Source organism: Saccopteryx leptura, chromosome 12 (genome assembly GCF_036850995.1).
Source record: "Saccopteryx leptura isolate mSacLep1 chromosome 12, mSacLep1_pri_phased_curated, whole genome shotgun sequence".
NCBI lineage: Eukaryota > Metazoa > Chordata > Mammalia > Chiroptera > Emballonuridae > Saccopteryx > Saccopteryx leptura.
Window position 1 is genome coordinate 13506081 of NC_089514.1, and position 21433 is coordinate 13527513.

The 21433-nt window shown below is 43.2% G+C and overlaps 1 protein-coding gene across 2 annotated transcripts in view; it reads left to right on the top strand.

Moving 5' to 3' along the window:
• Positions 1 to 21433, top strand: part of HIBADH (3-hydroxyisobutyrate dehydrogenase) — a 107849-nt gene that overhangs the window by 78253 nt on the left and 8163 nt on the right. For both annotated transcript variants that reach the window (XM_066354111.1, XM_066354112.1), the window contains exons 5-6: positions 12528 to 12661; positions 14709 to 14785. In XM_066354111.1, coding sequence (XP_066210208.1) covers positions 12528 to 12661; positions 14709 to 14785 — 211 coding nt within the window. The remainder of the gene's footprint in view (positions 1 to 12527; positions 12662 to 14708; positions 14786 to 21433) is intronic.

Consider the following 21433-nt stretch of genomic DNA (forward strand, 5'->3'; position numbering starts at 1 on the left):
TTCTTCCTAACCATGAGCACGGCATATGCCTCCACTTGTTTGTATCTTCCCTGATTTCCTTTATCAATGTTTTATAATTTTACGAGTACAAGTCTTTAATCTCCCTGGTTAAATTTATTCCTAGGTACTTTATTTTTTTGGTTGCAATGGTAAAGGGGATTGCTTCCTTAATTTCTCTTTCCGACAGTTCATTGTTAGTGTGTAAAAATGCCTCTGATTTCTGAGGATTTTATATCCTGCCACCTTGCTGAATTCATTTATCAGGTCCAGTAGTTTTTTGACTGCGACTTTAGGGTTTTCTATATACAATATCATATCATCTGCAAATAATGATAGTTTTACTTCTTCTTTTCCAACTTGCAGGCCTTTTATTTCTTTTTCTTGTCTGATTGCTGTGGCTAGGACTTCCAGAACTATGTTGAATAAGAGTGGTGAAAGGGGGCACCCCTGCCTTGTTCCTGATCTTAAGAGGATCGCTTTTAATTTTTGCCCATTGAGTATGATATTGGCTGTGAGTTTTGATCATGAATGTGTGCTGGATTTTATCAATGCTTTTTCTGCATCTATTGAAATTATCATGTGGTTTTTTTTCTCCTTCCTTTTTTTTTTTTTTTTTACAGAGACAGAGAGAGAGAGAGAGTCAGAGAGAGGGATAGATAGGGACAGACAGACAGGAACAGAGAGATGAGAAGCATCAATCATCAGTTTTTCGTTGCGACACATTAGTTGTTCATTGATTGCTTTCTCATATGTGCCTTGACCGCATGCCTTCAGCAGACCGAGTAACCCCCTGCTCGAGCCAGCGACCTTGGGTCCAAGCTGGTGAGCTTTTTGCTCAAACCAGATGAGCCCATGCTCAAGCTGGTGACCTCGGGGTCTCGAACCTGGGTCCTTGGCATCCCAGTTTGATGCTCTATCCACTGCGCCACCGCCTGGTCAGGCTTCTTCCTTTTGTTTATGTGATGAATCACATTGATTGATTTGTGAATAGTGTACCAGCCTTGCCTTCCAAGAATAAATCCTACTTGATCATGGTGTATGATTTTTTTCCTATATTGCTGGATCCAGTTTGCTAATATTTTGTTGAGGATTTTTGCATCTAAATCCATCAGGGATATTGGCCTATAATTTTATTTCTTTGTGTTGTCTTTGCCTGGTTTTGGAATCAGAATTATGCTCGCCTCATAAAATGAGCTTGGAAGTCTTCCTTCCTCTTGAATTCTTTGAAATAGCTTGAGAAGGATAGGAGTTAGTTCTTCTTTGAATATTTGGTAGAATTTACTTGTGAAGCCATCAGACCCAGGACTTTTTTGAGGGGGAGTTTTTTGATAACTGTTTCAATCTCATTTGTTGTAATTGGTCTGTTTAGGTTTTCTGATTCTTCCAGATTAATTTTTGGAAGGTTATATGTTTCAAGGAATTTGTCCATTTCATCTAGGTTGTCTAGTTTTTTTGTTTTTTTTTTTTCATTTTTCTGAAGCTGGAAACGGGGAGAGACAGTCAGACAGACTCCCGCATGCGCCCGACCGGGATCCACCCGGCACGCCCACCATGGGGCGACGCTCTGCCCACCAGGGGGCAATGCTCTGCCCATCCTGGGCGTCGCCATATTGCGACCAGAGCCACTCTAGCGCCTGGGGCAGAGGCCACAGAGCCATCCCCAGCGCCCGGGCCATCTTTGCTCCAATGGAGCCTTGGCTGCGGGAGGGGAAGAGAGAGACAGAGAGGAAAGTGCGGCGGAGGGGTGGAGAAGCAAATGGGCGCTTCTCCTGTGTGCCCTGGCCGGGAATCGAACCCGGGTCCTCCGCACGCTAGGCCGACGCTCTACCGCTGAGCCAACCGGCCAGGGCTTAGGTTGTCTAGTTTTTTGGCGTACAGTTCTTCATAGTATTTTCTTAGAATATTTTGTATTTCTGCTGTGTCAGTTGTTATTTCTCCACTCTCGTTTCTAATTTTATTTATTTGAGTCCTCTCTCTTTTTTTCTTGGTGAGTCTGGTTAACATCAATCTTGTTAACCTTTTCGAAGAACCAGCTCCTGGTTTCATTGATCCTCTGTATTGTTTTTTTAGTCTCTATGTCATTTATTTCTGCTCTGATCTTTATTATTTTCTTCCTTCTACTAGCTCTGGGCTTTACTTGCTGTTCTTTTTCTAGTTCTTTTAGATGTAGGGTCAAGTTGTTTATTTGAGCTTTTTCTAGCTTCTTGAGGTATGCTTGTAATGCTATGAACTTCCCTCTCAGGACTGCTTTTGCCGTGTCCCATAAATTTTGAGTTGATGTATGCTCATTATCGTTTGTTTCTAGGAATTTTTAAATTTCTTCTTTGATCTCATTGTTTACCCATTCGTTATTTAATAACATGCTATTTAGTTTCCAAGTGTTTGAGTATTTTTCAGTTTTTCTGTTGTGGTTGATTTCTAGTTTAATGCCATTGTGATCAGAGAAAGTGCTTGATACGATTTCAATCTTCTTAAATTTGTTGAGACCACTTTTGTGCCCTAACATGTGGTCTATTCTAGAGAACGTACCATGAGTGCTTGAAAAGAATGTATATTCTGCTGTTTTAGGGTGAAAGGTTCTGAAGATATCTATTAAATCAGGTTGATTTAATATGTCCTTTAAATCTGCTGTTTCTTTGCTAATTTTCTTTCTTGAGGATCTATCTAATGATGTCAATGGGGTATTGAAATCCCCTACTATTATAATATTGCTGTTGATCTCACCCTTTAAATCCATCAAAGTCTGCTTTATATATTTAGGTGCTCCTATATTAGGTGCGTAGCTATTTTTAACAGTTATATCTTCCTGTTGGATTGCTCCCTTTATCATTATGTAGTGACCTTCTTTATCTCTAACTATAGTCTTTGTTTTAAAGTCCATTTTGTCTGATATAAGTATTGCTACCCCAGCTTTTTTTTATTTCCATTTGCATGAAATATTTTTTTCCATCCTTTTATCTTCAGTCTATGTGCATCTTTTGATTTAAGGTGTGTCTGTTGTAGACAGCATATGTATGAGTCCTGTTTTCTTATCCACGCAGCTACCCTATGTCTTTTGATTGGATCATTTAATCCATTAAAGGTTATTATTGATATGTAATTGTTTATTGCCATTTTATTCTTTAAAACTGTATTCCTCTTTTGCTATATTCTTTTTCTCCTTTGATCTGTTTACAACAGGTTCCTTAGCATTTCTTGCAGCCTTGGTTTGGTTGTAGTGAATTCCTTGAGTTGTTTTGTTTTTTTTTTGTCTGTAAAGCTTTTTATTTCTCCTTCAATTTTAAATGATAGCCTTACTGGATAAAGTATTCTTAGTTGTAGGCTCTTGTTCTGCATTACTTTGAATATTTCTTGCCATTCCCTTCTGGCCTCAAGTGTTTCTGTTGAGAAGTCAGAAGTCATCTTTATGGGGGCTCCTTTGTAGGTGATAGTCTTTTTTTCCCTAGCAGCTTTTAATATTTTCTCTTTATCACTTAGCTTTGGTATTTTAATTATGATGTGTCTTAGTGTTGATTTCTTTGGGTTTCTCCTTAATGGAGTTCTCTGTGCTTCCTGAACATATGAGATGTTTTCCTGCTTTAATTGAGGGAAGTTTTCAGCTATGATATGCTTGAACAAAGTCTCTATCCCTTGTTCTTTCTCTTCTTCTTCAGGAACCCCTATGATGCGGATATTATTTCTCTTCATGTTGTCACAGAGCTCTCTTAGAGTTTCCTCAGACTTTTTGAGTTTCTTTTCTTTTTTCTGCTCTGCTTCTGTGCCTTTATTTACCATGTCCTCTAACTTGCTGATTCGATTCTCTGCTTCATCCATCCTGCTTTTTATTCCTTCCATTGTGTTCTTTATTTCAGATATTGTATTTGTCATTTCTGACTGATTCTTTTTTATTATTTCAATGTCCTTTTTTATATTTGCTATCTCTTTATTTAGGTGTCTGTAATGACCATCTATTGGTGTTCTAATATCTTTGAGCATCCTTACAATTGTTAATTTAATCTCTGCATCTGGTAATTTGGTTATAGCTGATTCATTTAGGTCCTTTTCTGGGGATTTCTCTTGGTTCATTTGTGTTGCATTTCTCTGCCTTCGCATTTTCTCTGTGTAAAGGAAGGTTTTGGCCACTGGAGTCCACTGGGTATGGCCTCTGTTCCCTAGGTATGGTCTGTCTGCAGGCCCGCCACCCCCTCTTCTGTTGCTGCCTAGGGTTTTTGGGTTTGGGCGTTGCTGGTGCCTGCCCACTGGGGCTGTTGCTGTGGTTTCCACCTCTCCTTCATGGGAGTGGCTGTGATCACGTGCTCAGGTGCACAAACCTTGGTGGCCTTGGCCTTTGCCCTGCCCCTGTGGGTGGCGTTATGCTCGGCCCTGAGGCAAGCACCTTTGCTCAGCTGCAGGTCTCTGCCTGTTTCCGGGCTTTTGCCCCGCCCTTGCAGGAGGAGCCCACTGGTGGAACGGCTGCTAGCCTTGGCTCTACCAGCCGGGCAGGACTGCATGCCCACATTCAGCTCAGTAGTGGAATTCCGCCTGTTCTGGGCTTTTGGCTCCACCCCCGCAGGAGGAGCCAGCTCCCAAGTCAGGCCACAAGCCTCAGTTCCACGGGTGGGGCAAGGCTGAGCTCCTGCGCCCTTGCTCAAGGGCTGGTCTCCACCCCTTCCGCGGTTCCCGCCCTTCTTCCACAGGCTGGATTACAGGCTTTTGCATGCCTACTCCTCCCCAGCTGGGCAAGACCAAACTCACACCTGGGCCTCAGTGGCGGCCAGCAGGCTTCCGCCCTTTCCAACAGAACTGCACTTCCGCGTCCCGCCACTGCCTGCCCTCCGGCGAGCCCTCAGCTGTGTGGGGTGCAGGCGCTGCAGCTTAGACCCTAACACTCACTACTGTAGTCCCGAAAGCTCCCTCCTTCTAAGCGAATCTGCTCTGAGTGCTGCGGGAGAGTTTGTTTGGCTGGTGTCCTGCTTCCTTTGCTGGTATTGCTGTTTCCAGGGGAAATATTCACTTCAGATTTGGGGAGTGACTCGTCCCAGGGGTTAGGGTGGCTGTCTCCCAAAATGTTTCTCCCTGTGCCTCCTAGATTACACTCTCTTCCTGCTACTCCGGCACTCTCCTCTCTCCCCGTCCCCCGGAGCCCCGGGTGATTGGTTGTGAGAGAGGTGTTCTGCGCAGTCCCTTTAAGAAGAATCCTGGGTCTGAGAAATCAGACTCTTTCTCACAAACAGTATCCTGACTTGTTTCCAGCTAAATACTGTCCTTACGCCTCTTCTGGGCTCTGGGGCTGCAGGCTGGGGCTTTGTTCCTGGGGCTTAGGACCCTTCCCTCTCTGCTAAACTCACTTCCCACCACGCGAGTCTCTCCTGGCTGCTGTTCGTTCCAGGGAGCTGGGCAACCCTCTCCGCATTTCCACTTTTCCTACCAGTCTCGGTGTGGCTTCTTCAGTGTTCCTTGGTTGAAGAGTCCTCTTAGTTTAGTCCAAAGTTGGTTTTTCCAGATGATAGTTCTTAAAATTAGTTTGTAATCCACTTTGGTTCTGGGAGGTGGATGTTGGTACGTCCGCCTACTCCAGTGCCATCTTGTCTTCCCAGCATCGTAGTTTTTGTCGCAGGGGTAAATGTGGAAACCAGGGAAGTGGTTCGAGTTCATCAACAAGAAAAATAAAAATGAATCAGAAATCATTTGAAGAGATAGAAGGAAAAGTTATTGCTTCTTATGACTTAAAACAGAAGGAAAGATACAGTGAGTTATGTAGCAAAAAGGAACAAACAGGCAAGTACTTCAGAAAGACTTGTACTTAATGGAAAAAATAGGAACTGTGAGACCATATAGAAATGGTGGGTAATAGTGAATTAATGTCTTCAGCTGCTGGTGTGTGTGTGTGTGTGTGTTGATGCATAATCTGAGACTTCAGACTGTTTTGGTTCTTATATCGAATAAAACTGCCCAGATTGGGAGACCCATAAGCATAAACATGAGAATGAGGTGATTAGGGCTAATCTTGACCTGTATTATAGGTACAAGGCTAAGATTAGCCAGAAGAGGATATAAAAGCAGGAACTGAGTTTTAACTCAGTTTATGTTTAAAAAAAAAAGTAACTTCTTTTGATGTAAAAATATAAAGCACACTGTCTATGATTTCATTTACTGTCTCCTGCATTAAGTTCCAAAGGAGAATATTTTGAAACATGTAACTCAGTTCAAGGAACAGTTATGTTTTTCTTGAGGCTGCTTGATTCCTCTCCCAAATAACGTTTGCCAAGGCTTCTAAGTTACTTAGATCCGCATTTGAAATTTAGTGTCAAATTTTGTGGTTTCATTTTTATTCTTTTTGATTTTCAGTTTTCTGATTATTTTCTAATAAACAAGCTCAGATCTGTTGTGAAGAGAGGTAGGAAACAGACAGAACTTAGTTCTGCTTCTAATACATACAAAATTATCTGCTCGGGTCATGTTATTTTAAACTGCTATGAACACAGTTTGCAGATGGATTCAGAATACCAATAGTCTTATCAAAGTTTTCACAAGCCTACCCACAGTTGACAGCAAGACTGTTATTCTCTGAAGAAAATTTTTTGTTTCCTTTTTCACCCTTTATCTTTCTGAGAATTCGTTATTCTTGTAATGATGGAGGTTGAACATGGAAGGAAGGGGGATCGGGATTTGGGGGAGATTGTCCTCATGCCCCCGACACGTGGTGTATGATGTTACCTTTGTGCATTTTCTTCTGAGGAAATGGCTCTTTCCCCTAATTATACTTTAGACCTTTAGAGGGCAAAGACTGTTTTATACCTACCATGACCTTACATTTGGACTTTCTGGAATAGTTGTATTTCAGATATTCTCCTGATGCCTAATTTTTGATTCAGAAAATATGCCTACTCCTTGAATCTTTGCACCTAACACAAAGATCTAACAAATTGTTAAAGGCACTGAGTAGATTCTTGTTTTTTTTTTTGAACCTTTGTACAACTATATTTATACCTCTCCTGTAGCATGATTCTCTTTTATTTTTATAATTGTGTGTGTAATTGTCTCTTCTTCCATCTCTGTGTATACACATAAATACACACACACCGCACTGCTGTCACAGACACTAGTTTTCAAACTTTTGAGGGCGAGGATTGTTTCTTCCTCATTCTCAGGGTTGAGAATCATTGAAGAATGGATTTTAAATGGTCAGATTTTTTGTCAAGTCCAAGTAGGAGTCGAAGGAAAGAAAGAAGGAAGAACGTTTCCATAGCAGGGTCAACCTATGGTACCTTTTTGGAAGAGGGGTTGGGGAGGGAAACTGGCTTAGAGGCTTAAATTAGATTGAAAGTACTTCTCCACTAGAAGGTTGATTGAAATCAAAACAGACTACTAAGAGAAGTGATAGCTGTCTATCACTTTAAAAGGAGGAAGGGTGGTCAGCCACCCATTTTGAATGGTTTGGACTGGCCTTTTCATTTGTTCGTACCTATGAGTTTAATGGTCCTGATTCTAGGGTCATGAGAGAAACACTGGAGACATCATCCCAGGAAAGGGTTAATAAAACATTAAAGGCAACCACAAGCATTTATAGTCTTGTTAGATTTAATTCATGTAGTTACATGGGGGGGGGGGGGGATTCATTTTCTGATTCTTTTCCCTAATTTGGAAGTATTTGTATATTATTTGTATAAAATGAAATATGTCTTGGTTTTTTGTATTACTGTGATAAATGTAGGGAAGTGGATGTATATAAACTTGAAAATCCCAAATTACAGAATTTCAAAACCTTAAAAGTAACTGAGTGATAATCTTGTTTAGTTGCCTCACATTGTAGATGGAAAAACTTAGGTCAAGGAGCAGCTAATCGCTTGCCAGCGTGACAGTGCTCTGTGTCTAGTCCTCGGCGCCTGCGTGTGTCTCCGCGAGAGCAGTCACCACCCAGCACTGCAGTCATCCGTTTCCGGGCCTGTCCCTCCGTCACTGCTGCCTCTCTCTCTCTCTCTCTGAACAAACACAGTATTTACTGAGCGTCTCCTATGTACCAGACCCTGTGAATGAAAGTGGGGCGGATGGACCAGCAGACTCACTGCTCTCACCGAGCTGGTTCACTTGGGGAATACAGACTGGAAACAGATAAGGAGATACATTTAAATAAGCAGGAGGTAGGTAATAAATGCTGTGAGCAAAACTGAAGCAGGAAAGGGGGATAGTGATGGAGTGTTTTTGTAGATTATTTGATTGGTCAGTCAAGGCCTCTCTGAAGAGGTGAATTTTGGGAAGAAACCTGAATGAAGTGAAGGAAACAAGTCACGAATATCTAGGGACAGAATCTAACAGGCAGAGGAACAGCAAGTGCCTGGCTCCGAGGTGGGACTGTCCCTGAGCTGTTTCAGGAGCAGCAGGGAGGCCAGGGCGGCGGGGAAGCTGTGAGTGTGGAAAGAGAACAGTATGAAACGAGGTGGACCGGAGAGGTGGGGTTGTGGAGGACTCTGGATTTTTTTATTTCTTCTTTTCCAAGTGAGAGGAGGGGAGATAGAGAGATTGACTTCCACATGTGCCCTGACTGGGGTCCACCCGGCAACCTCCGTCTGGGGCCATTCCTACAACTGAGCATTTTTAGCACCTGAGGCAGAGGCCCCATGGAGCCATCCTCAGTGCCTGGGGTCAGTGTGCTAGAAACAAGCCATGGCTGAGGGAGGAAGAGAAAGAGGAGGGGGGAGGGGAAAGGGTAGAGAAGCAGTGTGCCCTGACTGGGAATCGAACCCAGGACATCCACACGCCTGACCAACACTACCGCTGAGCCAACCAGCCAGAGCCAGGACTTTGGATTTTATACTGAGAGGGTGCAGCGCTCTTGTAGGCTCAAGAGTAGGGAAGAAACATGAACTAGACTAGATTATGTGCTGAGAGGACTCCTCTGGCTGCTGCATGGAGAATAGACTGTAGACAAGAGCTGAGGGGAGACCAAGAAGGAGGCAGTTGCAGTAATCCAGGCGAGAGCCGGTGATGGCTCAGTCCGGGGTGGTAGTGCTGGGTGAGGAGAGAAGTGGTTGGATCCCAGGTGTGTACCTTCTCAGCAGCAGGGACATAGGGTGTTCACCCGTAACCCACAGGGCTTGATTCTTAGTAGCTTCATTTTGTTGCGTAATAAAAACCAAACAAGTGCAGCCTTCTTGTCACTTTCCCATGTACTATGCCGCCATTGAAAGGTTTCACAAGAGATCTTCACTGTAATTTTTTTTTTAGAAATTAAATTTAATGGGGTGACATTGATCAATAGAGTACAGGTTTCAGGTGAACATCTCTATAGCATCTGAACTATTAATTGTGTTGTGTGCCCATCACCCAGAGTCGAATCATTTTCCGTCACCGTATATCTGTGTCTTTTTACTGTCCTCCCCAGGTAACCACTTCACTTTTATCTGCGTCCATGAGTCTCTTCCCTGTACTCTTAACGTCCCTGGCTGTGGATTACTTTAGTGTTCCCTAACCTGCGCCAGCCTGCTTCCTTGTCAACAGGGTCAGCTCAGGCCAGCTGATATTTAGCCAGAAGGCTAAAATTGTCCTAGAGAGGACAGCAGTTTAGATCACCAAATTTGAAAGGACTCGAGGCATTATATAGGTAAAGATAAAAGTCCCACCTTGCCAGCTCAGGTTATAAAGTATGTAGTGAGACCTTACATTCAAATAGCGTTTTACATTTTACGGTGTATGTTCATGTAGTCACAGCCACTCTGTGAAGAAGCTATTTAATGTGTTTCCCATTTTATAACCTGAGACTCAGAGCAGTTAAGTGAATTGTTTATAATAACAGCCAGCAAGTGGCATATCCCAAACCAGGCATTCCACTCTGGATCCTTGACTCCTCAACCGTGCTCCGAACTTCATTGACCGAACACCCAGCTGTTGCCTGCATCTTGCCCCGTGATAGCTGATGGGAATGCTGACACAAACAAGACCCTGTGCTGACCTGTGAGAGCTTACAGTGTAATGGAAGAGTCAGGGAAGAAAATCAAAGATTGTAATAAGGTGCAGTAAATGTTGTAATAGAATTAAGCACTGGAGTGTATTTTGAGTTTGTCTATACAATTACTAAAATATAAGGTAAAATAAATACTTCTCCCAATATCCTAACAGCTGCCTGTGTGTGTGTTCCATGTTTTTCTGTTTTGGCAAGTGGGCTTGAATTCTTTAAAATCACATGGCAATGTAATACATTCATTAGTTATTGTTTATTATTGATAACATTAAAATGTATACAATGTCTTCTGTAATCTATAAGGTGTATTATACAGCTTTAGAGTTCCAGCTTTCTAGATGTTATTTTCTAAGCTCAAAATGGTTACTTTTTTTTTTTTAGGATAATTTAGGTCTTAATTTGGCCTTTGCAGTGGGACCAGGCTTAGTATTGTTGTCTGGTTAGAGGAATATGTATGCAAAGGTAGCATTTGGTCCCAAGGGATGCCAGAACTCTAGAATTACCCAGTATAGTCAGACCCATATGTGGGAATGTAGGTTATGATAGTCAAAAATAATTATACCACCACATTGAGAGTAAAAGAGAGTGGAAACGCCATAGACCTGTGAATTAAAAGATGAATTATTCTTTCTTTTATGGTCTTCTCTTGCTTAAGTAACTTATTTCTTCTTTTTGAAATATGTGTTTGAACAAGTGAGGAAATACACCTGTCAAAAGATTAACCAGCTAAGAACCATTGTCAGCATTAATTTTTCCTTTAATGAATGACTCTGAAGCTATTTAGCGGTCTGTAATCTAGATGCAAAGCCGTTGATCTGTGATAGATAGTGCTGGATTTGTTTGTAAACTTTGACTTCAATTGTCTACCTAATTTCTCTAGGTCACATCAACAGGATTAGAAGTAAGGGTGCTTATGTGGTTTGCATAAAAAAGGCTGTAGAAATTGAGAAAAATAATTGTAAAACATGAATGATCTACCATCTTGGTGAAGTAAATTAGAAACGATGACTTAAATGTCAACATTACCAGAATGTTCAGGTGACACAGATTGGCTAATTAAAAGCCTTTGTTAAAATTGGGGTTTTGTACATAATCAGTTCCAAAGTATGTCTGAAAATATTATGAAATAATGTAATTTAGCCGTATGTATGAGCATCTTGAGCTTTCATAACGTGGGTATTCCCTCTCCCAAAATTGTTTGGCTAACGTGTAATACTGACTTCTTTTGGTTTTAATAATTAGTTAAAAATAGCATGACCTGTAAAATAGAAAGGCTATTTGATTTGGCAATTGCAAAATATTCACAATTTGAATGAAATAGAGCTCTCCTCCTCAGTTGGACTTTTTATGTATGAAAACTGTGTATTTCATTGAATAAATTAAATTCAAAAGTAGGCCATTACTTGCAGCTGTCCATTCTAATGGCCAGATTTGATACATAGTGCAGACAATTAGGGTTTCTTTGTTCCTAGCTGTACTATAAAATAAGTCGAAAGGCACAAATTGTACTAATACAGCTCTTTCACATACTTTCCTAGTTGTGAACAAACGTAACTTGAAAATTATAAATTAAGATGTCTCTAATACAAAACACAGTAACACTCTTGGTTTTATTTTATAGTTAATAAAAATATAGATACTAAAGCGCCCCCCCTTTAGAATAAGTCCAGGCCATATTTTCCGTGCTAAATTAGAAGTTGTTTCTTCAGTCATTTCAATTAATGAACATGCTGCCTGACCTGTGGTGGCGCAGTGGATGGAGTGTTGACCTGGAATGCTCAGGTTGCTGGTTCAAGGCCGTGGGCTTGCCTGGTTAAGGCACATATGAAAAGCAACTACTACAAATTGATGCTTCCTACTTCTATCCCCATCTCCTTCTCCTCTCTCTAAAATCAGTAAATAAAATCTTAAAAAAAAATTAATGAACATGCCATTAGACTCTTATAAAAAGATGCTAAGGAGTAGCCAAACCAATGTTAAAATTTATCTCTTCTTTTTGTTCATTGCACTAGGAATGAATTGCCCAAAGGTAGATAGCAGGAGGGAAAAGAAAAATCAAATAATATTGGAAAGTGCACATCAGAGTAATTAATCAGTGTGTATAAGCAGCCGTTTTCTTACTGAAATGCCTGCTTGTTTATGGGAGAAAGAGCCGGGTCTCTGTCTTTGCAGATCTCATCTGTAGATGGTGTGGAGAGCAAGCCAGTGGCCGAGACCCACGTCAGACTCGGGCAGTAAGCTCCTGCCGGCTCCCATGCAGGCCCTGGCACCGTGACCTTTTCCGTAAACCTCTGTTACTGTGAACAGGTTTCTTAGGAGAACAAAGGAGCATGGGAATGATAAAATTCACATTTCAAATCCCCATATTTTTTGTGCCGTGATTGTGCCAAAATATTTAAGATGCATTGAGAGTTTGATTAAATCTGTCAGTCCCTTTTGGTTTATGATCACCCTATGTGATGCTTGATTATTAAAACATCCCAGGAGAAACTTTGCACATGCCCGACAAGTATAACTTGGAAGCAAGATGTTTTCACTTGGTTTGGGGATTGTCTCTGATTTTACTGTCCCTTTATCCTAAACCATTCAGGTGTGGGCGCTGCTCGGTCCGGGAACCTCACGTTTATGGTGGGAGGAGCGGAAGAGGAGTTTGCTGCTGCCCAGGAGCTGCTGGGCTGCATGGGCTCCAACGTGGTGTACTGCGGCGGCGTCGGGACCGGGCAGGTACGCGTCACGTTAGTAACCCTGACTCGCGATGTGAAATCAGCGCGTGGTATTTCTTATTCCTCACCATCGTCTTATTCCTCCTTACTGTGTTCAATCTGTGCACTTTTTGTTTGCTTAGATTTTCCCTCATTCCTGTTGGAATTAAGCAGACGTCAATCAATTAACTTACAAAAAGAATATCAAGTTCCATCACTCAGATTTTGACCTATCATCCCAGTGACCCCTGAAATCAACTTTAAAACCGTTGCTGTTTGTAGTGCTCCTGTTGCCTGGGTTGCTATGATCTTCCTTCTCATTTTCTAATGACTTGCTACAGCTCTGTTTGTAGTATAGTCAGGTAGATGTGTGCACTTTGATCTTTTTCTTGAGTATCAAATAGTTTTCATTTAGAAATAAGTTACATCAACTTCTAGTCAGATAGAGGTGAATGAAAATTCAGAACTCTGAAATCCATCTGGTTGTCCCTCTCACCTAAGACGTTCCCACTCCCGCTCACACACTCACACTCACTCACACTCCTCTTAGCGCTCTGCCTGCCTCTGGTGCCCTCTGACTCCAGACTCCTACCTCAGGTGTGTCTGTTGCCTCCACTCCCGCTCACACACTCACACTCACTCCCACTCCTCTTAGCACTCTGTCCTGCCTCTGGTGCCCTCTGACTCCAGACTCCTACCTCAGATGTGTCTGTTGCCTCCACTCCCGCTCACACACTCACACTCACTCCCACTCCTCTTAGCGCTCTGCCTGCCTCTGGTGCCCTCTGACTCCGACTCTTACCTCAGGTGTGTCTGTTGCCTCCACTCCCGCTCACACACTCACACTCACTCCCACTCCTCTTAGCACTCTGTCCTGCCTCTGGTGCCCTCTGACCCCAGACTCTTACCTCAGGTGTGTCTGTTGCCTCCACTCCCGCTCACACACTCACACTCACTCCCACTCCTCTTAGCGCTCTGCCTGCCTCTGGTGCCCTCTGACTCCGACTCTTACCTCAGGTGTGTCTGTTGCCTCCACTCCCTTGTCTGGTCGGTGTTTCTGGTTGGATTGATCTTTGCCGCAGCGGCTCTCACGCGGACAGTCTGTCCATTCCGGACCAGACCTGACCGGGCCCAGTCTTTCTCTCCTCGTCTCACACCTCGTTTATGCTCAGGGGCCTGGTGGATCTCTGCATCCTGGCCTCACCCCTCTGCCCAACACTGTGAGCCAAACCAACCCCATCAGCGTGCTGTGTCGTCACAGTTCTTCCCCACCCTGAAGCTGCAGAGACCCCTTTCCTATCAGGACAGACTTGAACCCTCTCCCTGGCTCTCCTAGCTCCTCCCCACCCTGAAGCTGCAGAGATCCCTTTCCTATCAGGGCAGACTTGAACCCTCTCCCTGGCTCTCCTAGCTCCCGCCCCAACCTCACTATTCAATTTCTCACCATTCCTTCAAACATACACACACGAGTCACTTTTCTTCCTGTTCTCAGGAACATGCGTGTTCTTCTGTCTCCAATCTGTCTTATATCATTACCTTTTCTCTTCTCCTTTCTCTCTTTGCCTAACTAAATCCTGCCCGGCCTTCTGAGAGTCAGTTTCAGGTCTCACTGTCTGCTTCTGCCCTCAGAGAACTTGTTCCTTTGACCTGCTGCTGTCTGTCTTATCCCTCTCTCATCCAGTCTACACGCACTGTTTCCGTCTGTTTGTTCATTGCCTTCTCATCCAGTGTGTTCTTCCCGTTTCCCCAATGAGAATGTCAGCCTCCTCCCGTGAAGAGTGGCCACGCCACACAGATCAGTATTCCCCATCCTGCTGAGCCCACAGGAGGAGCTCTGTGGGGCTCTGCCCAGGGGAGGAGGTACCGCCGGCCCCCGTGCCCTGGCCCCACAGAGCATGCTAGTCCCAGAGGGAAGCTCGCAGCGCCGGGTCCCTTTCCCCATCAGAGGGAATCGGCTCTTGAATGCTCCTACTTTTAGAAAGAAGCATATGGAATTGGGGGAAGAAAAAGTTCCTGTGAATTATAACTTGAACATAAAGATACTTAACGTGTACTCAATTTATTTGCAGGCTGTAAAGGTCTGCAACAACATGCTGTTGGCTATTAGTATGATTGGAACCGCCGAAGCTATGAATCTTGGAATCAGGTTTGTTGAACAGTACACTTTCATGTACTCACAATTTTTAGGAGCTTTCCTTTTTTAATTTTTCTGATGTTGAAAAAAAATGTTCATGAGAGATACCTGAGTTTATCCAGGAACATTTTGAAGGTACTTCATTATTGAACTTTAATATTTAATAGACTTTGCTTATTTGACGACCAGTAGGACCCTGGAGTGCGTGAATAGTCTTTGCCATAGCTGTAAAATGTATTGCGCTGTATATTCGAAGTTATTCAATACATTATTCTTTTTATGTGGAAGTTCCATTTCTACTATTACGTTGAAATGCAAGAAACACTTTTACTATAAAATTTAAACATACTTTGGCAGTACAGAACAAATTTGTATAAAACATGGTTCTAGTGGATAGTGAATTCAAGTGTGATGCTACCACGTGACTGGTTTTATGTATCTGTTTTAAATACAGTCCCCCAAATCTAGGCTAGCAGGGCCCTTGGTTGTGTATTTCCTGGGTAAAATGGACAGCATTCATAGAGCTCTGCAGCTCACGCAGTTCATGTGTGCCCCTTTCATTTCAACCTGCCTGGGGTGTTCCCACTTCGCACTGAGGATGTAGCTTTACATTAATATAAAGTGGCATTCATACTTTGCTTAAAGTGATTCAGGAATGCTGTTTTTCCTGCAATGATCATCTCTGAGAATGCTTAAGGTTAATGTCTTAATGTTAGCCTATAATTTGGGGGGGTTAGGAATGCTCTATATGATTAATCACCTAATTAATTTTTTAATGTTTTGATTTCATGAATATAATAAATATGTATTTCTTACTTTAGAAAATCTTAAAGAGCAAGATGCTTTATTCAGTTGTTTTTTACACACTTCCCCAAACTACGTACCAAGTATACCACAAATTAAAGTGGTGTTTCATATCACAGTTTATGATAAAAGCAATAAAAAGAGCCAAAGTACTTGAGATATTTTTTAAAACACAGTAACGGATTCACATTTCCTCTTAATTACCATATCAAGATGCTGTTGTTTTATTGAATTGCCCTTGTCTCAGATGTTAAACTGTCTTGACCTATTAAGTTGTCAGGTTGTAATTGAGATGAAAGAGGACTGTGCTTTGCATCAGTGCTAATTGGTTTATCAATATCCTGTACCATTTACATTTTAAAATTGAATGTAAGATGGTAAGCTTAGCGTTTCTGTACAAAGCTTTAATAAAACTGGTAGTAAACATAATATATACCGAAACTAGTTGCTGTTATTTCTATATTGTAGCCAGTTTTAGGCTATGGGTCGCTTATCATAATTAAAAATTGGTTACTAGTAACTTGTTTACATGTCCACCCTCTAGACTAATTTCATGGAAGAAGAAATATAAATTTCTGGAACCAAAATTGCATGCAGAATTAATTGGTGTTGACAATAGGATTGGAGCATTAGTGTGCATGTGCATCTTTAGACGTTTATGTTTATTGTTCTGGATATAAATTAAAATATAGTAAAAAAGTAAAAGCCTAGAAGAACTTAGGTTATACTGTACTGAAATTTCCCTCTTTATCTGTGTCTGTTTATTTTACATTCTGCTTTTTTTTTTTTTTTAGAGAGAGAGAGAAAGGGAGAGAGAGAGGGTAAGGAGAGAAATGAGAAGCATCAACTCATAGTTGCATCACTTTAGTTGTTCATTGATTGCTTCTCATACATGTTTTGTTTGGGGGCTCCAGCTGAGCCAGTGGCCCCTTGCTCAAGTCAGCGACCCTGGGATCATGTGAGAATCCGTGCTCAAGCTAGCAAGCCCGCACTCAAACCTGCAACCTGGGGGTTTCAGCCCTGGGTCCTCGGCATCCCAGGTCAACGTTCTATCCACTGTGCCACCTGGTCAGGTTTCATTCTGCTTCTTACATCACTGGTCAGGATGCTCTCGCCATAGTGATGTATCCTCTGATGATTCCTCAAATAACTTTCCTAGCAGAACTCTTATTAGATGATCATTTGCCATTCTAAAATGGAGATTTTGTATGGTAAGTGCTTGTGGAAGTCCAACTCCAAATACCTGTTAATAAAGAACAGTATGAAAATTGGTTGAATCAAATGAATTGAATGAAATGTATACACTAGCTACTAGAGTGATTTATCAAAGAAAGAATGAAAAGTGATAAAACTCCAAATAAAAATGTTAAAAGCAGAAACAATAAGTAGATTTTCTCTATTCGTTGGCCTTGATCCACTATGATAAAAACAATATTTAGAAAGATGAAACTTTTAAACATTTTATCCCAAAACTCCCTGTATATTACTATTTCTAATATATTTATGTATGTAATATATGTATGTAAAATCATATTTGAACGCAAAACAGGAGCTCACTAGTTTTACTTAATTGTTGCAAAGATCTATATGTTCCTGATACCATCAGATTGTATTAATGAATTGCTTATTTTCATAGCATTGGATTTTATCAGTTTATCTTACAAAGATTCTCAGTGGTTTGAAAGTCCCCAAAATGATTGCTTCTGCTGTTGTCTTTTCTCCATGGTTTACAGACCTAGTTCAAAATGACAGGATTGTTCTCTAATAGAGTATAGAAAACGGCCACAATTTATTGAGCTTTGCAAGGTGAAAGGGAAAATTGGTATCAGCAAGCATAAATTCCCAAGTAGTAAATTCCCACAAAGTAGCACAGCATCAAAGTGGTTCAGCCACATTTATATTCTGTTCACTCCGGAGTAAAAAAATTTTTTAGAGCATTACTGTCAACATTTACAAATTGAGTCACCTATTTCTATGAAGTGATCATTTCTGATTAATTTCATCTGCTTAAGTAAGTGTTTTTCTAGAACACTGATATTCCCGCTTTTTTTAAATAGAACAAAATCTTACAGTTTAAAACTCTTACTGACTTTATGATTTTTAACAGTCTTTATGAATGTGAGTGAAAGTTTAAAATGCTATAAAAACGTAAGCCATAGGAAAATGTCATACAACATATTTGGGGATTCTTTTTTGTGAGGCCTTTCTACCTTCTGCTGGGGTTCTAGCTGGGATGGGAGCGTAGGGTTCAGGCTAGGTGTCGGGTGCTCACAGCGCCCTGTGTGTGTCAGAGAGCTACTGCTCCAGGTAGGGTTCAGGCTAGGTGTCGGGTGCTCACAGCGCCCTGTGTGTGTCAGAGAGCTTCTGCTCCAGGTAGGGTCCAGGCTAGGTGTCGGGTGCTCACAGCGCCCTGTGTGTGTCAGAGAGCTACTGTTCCAGGTAGGGTTCAGGCTAGGTGTCGGGTGCTCACAGCGCCCTGTGTGTGTCAGAGAGCTACTGCTCCAGGTAGGGTTCAGGCTAGGTGTCGGGTGCTACAGTGCCCTGTGTGTGTCAGAGAGCTTCTGCTCCAGGTAGGGTTCAGGCTAGGTGTCGGGTGCTCACAGTGCCCTGTGTGTATCAGAGAGCTACTGCTCCAGGTAGGGTTCAGGCTAGGTGTTGGGTGCTCAGTGCCCTGTGTGTGTCAGAGAGCTTCTGCTCCAGGTAGGGTTCAGGCTAGGTTTCGGGTGCTCACAGTGCCCTGTGTGTGTCAGAGAGCTTCTGCTCCAGGTAGGGTCCAGGCTAGGTGTCGGGTGCTACAGTGCCCTGTGTGTGTCAGAGAGCTTCTGCTCCAGGTAGGGTTCAGGCTAGGTGTCGGGTGCTACAGTGCCCTGTGTGTGTCAGAGAGCTTCTGCTCCAGGTAGGGTTCAGGCTAGGTGTCGGGTGCTACAGTGCCCTGTGTGTGTCAGAGAGCTACTGCTCCAGGTAGGGTTCAGGCTAGGTGTCGGGTGCTCACAGTGCCCTGTGTGTGTCAGAGAGCTTCTGCTCCAGGTAGGGTTCAGGCTAGGTGTCGGGTGCTCACAGCGCCCTGTGTGTGTCAGAGAGCTACTGTTCCAGGTAGGGTTCAGGCTAGGTGTCGGGTGCTCACAGCGCCCTGTGTGTGTCAGAGAGCTACTGCTCCAGGTAGGGTTCAGGCTAGGTGTCGGGTGCTACAGTGCCCTGTGTGTGTCAGAGAGCTTCTGCTCCAGGTAGGGTTCAGGCTAGGTGTCGGGTGCTCACAGTGCCCTGTGTGTATCAGAGAGCTACTGCTCCAGGTAGGGTTCAGGCTAGGTGTCGGGTGCTCAGTGCCCTGTGTGTGTCAGAGAGCTTCTGCTCCAGGTAGGGTTCAGGCTAGGTTTCGGGTGCTCACAGTGCCCTGTGTGTGTCAGAGAGCTTCTGCTCCAGGTAGGGTCCAGGCTAGGTGTCGGGTGCTACAGTGCCCTGTGTGTGTCAGAGAGCTTCTGCTCCAGGTAGGGTTCAGGCTAGGTGTCGGGTGCTACAGTGCCCTGTGTGTGTCAGAGAGCTTCTGCTCCAGGTAGGGTTCAGGCTAGGTGTCGGGTGCTACAGTGCCCTGTGTGTGTCAGAGAGCTACTGCTCCAGGTAGGGTTCAGGCTAGGTGTCGGGTGCTCACAGCGCCCTGTGTGTGTCAGAGAGCTTCTGCTCCAGGTAGGGTTCAGGCTAGGTGTCGGGTGCTCACAGCGCCCTGTGTGTGTCAGAGAGCTACTCTCCAGGTAGGGTTCAGGCTAGGTGTCGGGTGCTACAGTGCCCTGTGTGTGTCAGAGAGCTTCTGCTCCAGGTAGGGTTCAGGCTAGGTGTCGGGTGCTACAGTGCCCTGTGTGTATCAGAGAGCTTCTGCTCCAGGTAGGGTTCAGGCTAGGTGTCGGGTGCTCACAGCGCCCTGTGTGTGTCAGAGAGCCACTGCTCCAGGTAGGGTTCAGGCTAGGTGTCGGGTGCTACAGTGCCCTGTGTGTGTCAGAGAGCTTCTGCTCCAGGTAGGGTTCAGGCTAGGTGTCGGGTGCTACAGTGCCCTGTGTGTATCAGAGAGCTTCTGCTCCAGGTAGGGTTCAGGCTAGGTGTCGGGTGCTACAGTGCCCTGTGTGTATCAGAGAGCTACTGCTCCAGGGCATCACATAGGAGCAGCATGCACAATGTGAGTTCTGTTGCTTTTCTTCTAATTTTTGCTCCACCGGGAATTGTTTTCTGTTTGTTTCTATTTTTTTCAGTAGAGGTGGTAGAAGAAATTGGTTGCATTACCAAACCAGGGGCCAGGCTCCTCCAGCAACAACCAGATTGTCTTCTTCCACCAAAAGCTTAACAGTTGAACTTCTGGAAGGCTGTTCAAAATGCAAACTTTCCCACAAACGTAATTTTAGTTTCTTGGCTCCTGCCCTTGAAAGATGTTGCCTTTTTTTTTAGGTGATTACTGAAGCCATAAGTGTATAGTGTTAAGTGTTAGTAGATTTAACACATAGAAAAAGGTTTGTAATAAAAGTTTGACCCAATTTCTTAATAAGATGATCAAATGCCATCAGGTTGGCTGGTTGACTATCCAGTTCACTACCCACATGAGCCAATGAGACTCAGGATGGTGAGAGTTTGGGTGTCTATTGATGTCTGCATTCCTGCTTTGCCATAGACTTAAGCTTTTCTCATCTGTAAAATGACAAAAATAACAGTGTCTATCCATAGGGTTGTTATGAAGATTAAATGAGTTAATCCATGTAAATCTTTTAAAACAGATCCTGGCAGGTGCTCAGTATATGGTGGTGATTGATGTGATGGGAGTGATGGTTAGTATTTGATTTGAATTACACTTGAATGGTTTCCTCATAACACTTCTTACTAGCTGGCGTTATATACTTGTTTGTTTGTTTATTACATTTCCCAACTGGAATGCAAGCGCCAGGACGGGGGCGGGCTGTCTGCTCTTGCCATAGCTCAAGAACACACTCAGCACATAGTAGGCACTGAGAGAAGATTTGTCCCGTGGATGAGGAGAGGAGAGAGGGGGCAGGGAGGGAGGAGGGAGGCACTTCTGCCTCGGGGGAAAGGTGTCTGCCCGTGTCTGACCTGGGCCACTCCTGGAGGGCAGCACAGCTGCTTAAGGAGGGCCCCTCGGCTCCAGGCACAGGCCTGCACGGCCGCTCTGCGTGAGCCTTAGGCGAATGATCGACTCAAATGGACGTGGTCCTAGACGGTTCATTTTCAGTGCTGTTCCGGTGATACGAGCATCTCAGTTTAGTGGAATATTTGCTTTGCTGTTACTTAGAACCAGACAGTATAGACAAATACTGTAAGAGAATATAAAGTGAACCAACTGAGCTGGCCCTTAAAGCCTTGGTTACAGCGAAAGCAAACGTTTGGATTCTCTTCTTTTTTTTTTTTTTTTACAGTTTCTGCATTTTTACTTCTCCCAATAGTTTATTTAAGATTCTTATGTTTTAAAGGTGAATAGATTTGACACAGTGATGTTTATTTGAGTTGCATTATATATGCGATCAGAGCAGTGAATTCATTCTGTTTATATCAGAGAACATTCCAGCAATTGTAAAGCCACATGCATGCACGCATGCACTCTCGAACCACATCCAGTGGCAAGTTATTATGGGGACTGACAGACTGTCATCCTTTTGATGGCTTGAGCTGTATATCTCCTGAACAGCGGTGGGGCTCTTATGCAGAAAGTATCATATGTTCCCAGCCAATTTACAGGGAAACAGCAATAACATTTTATCATGGTTGAGAGCCCAGTAGCTGCTTCCTATTAAACTTGCCCTTTCAGATACCTGTCTTGGATTAATTTGTTGATTTCAGATGGAAACTCAGTCTTCTCCAGTGAAG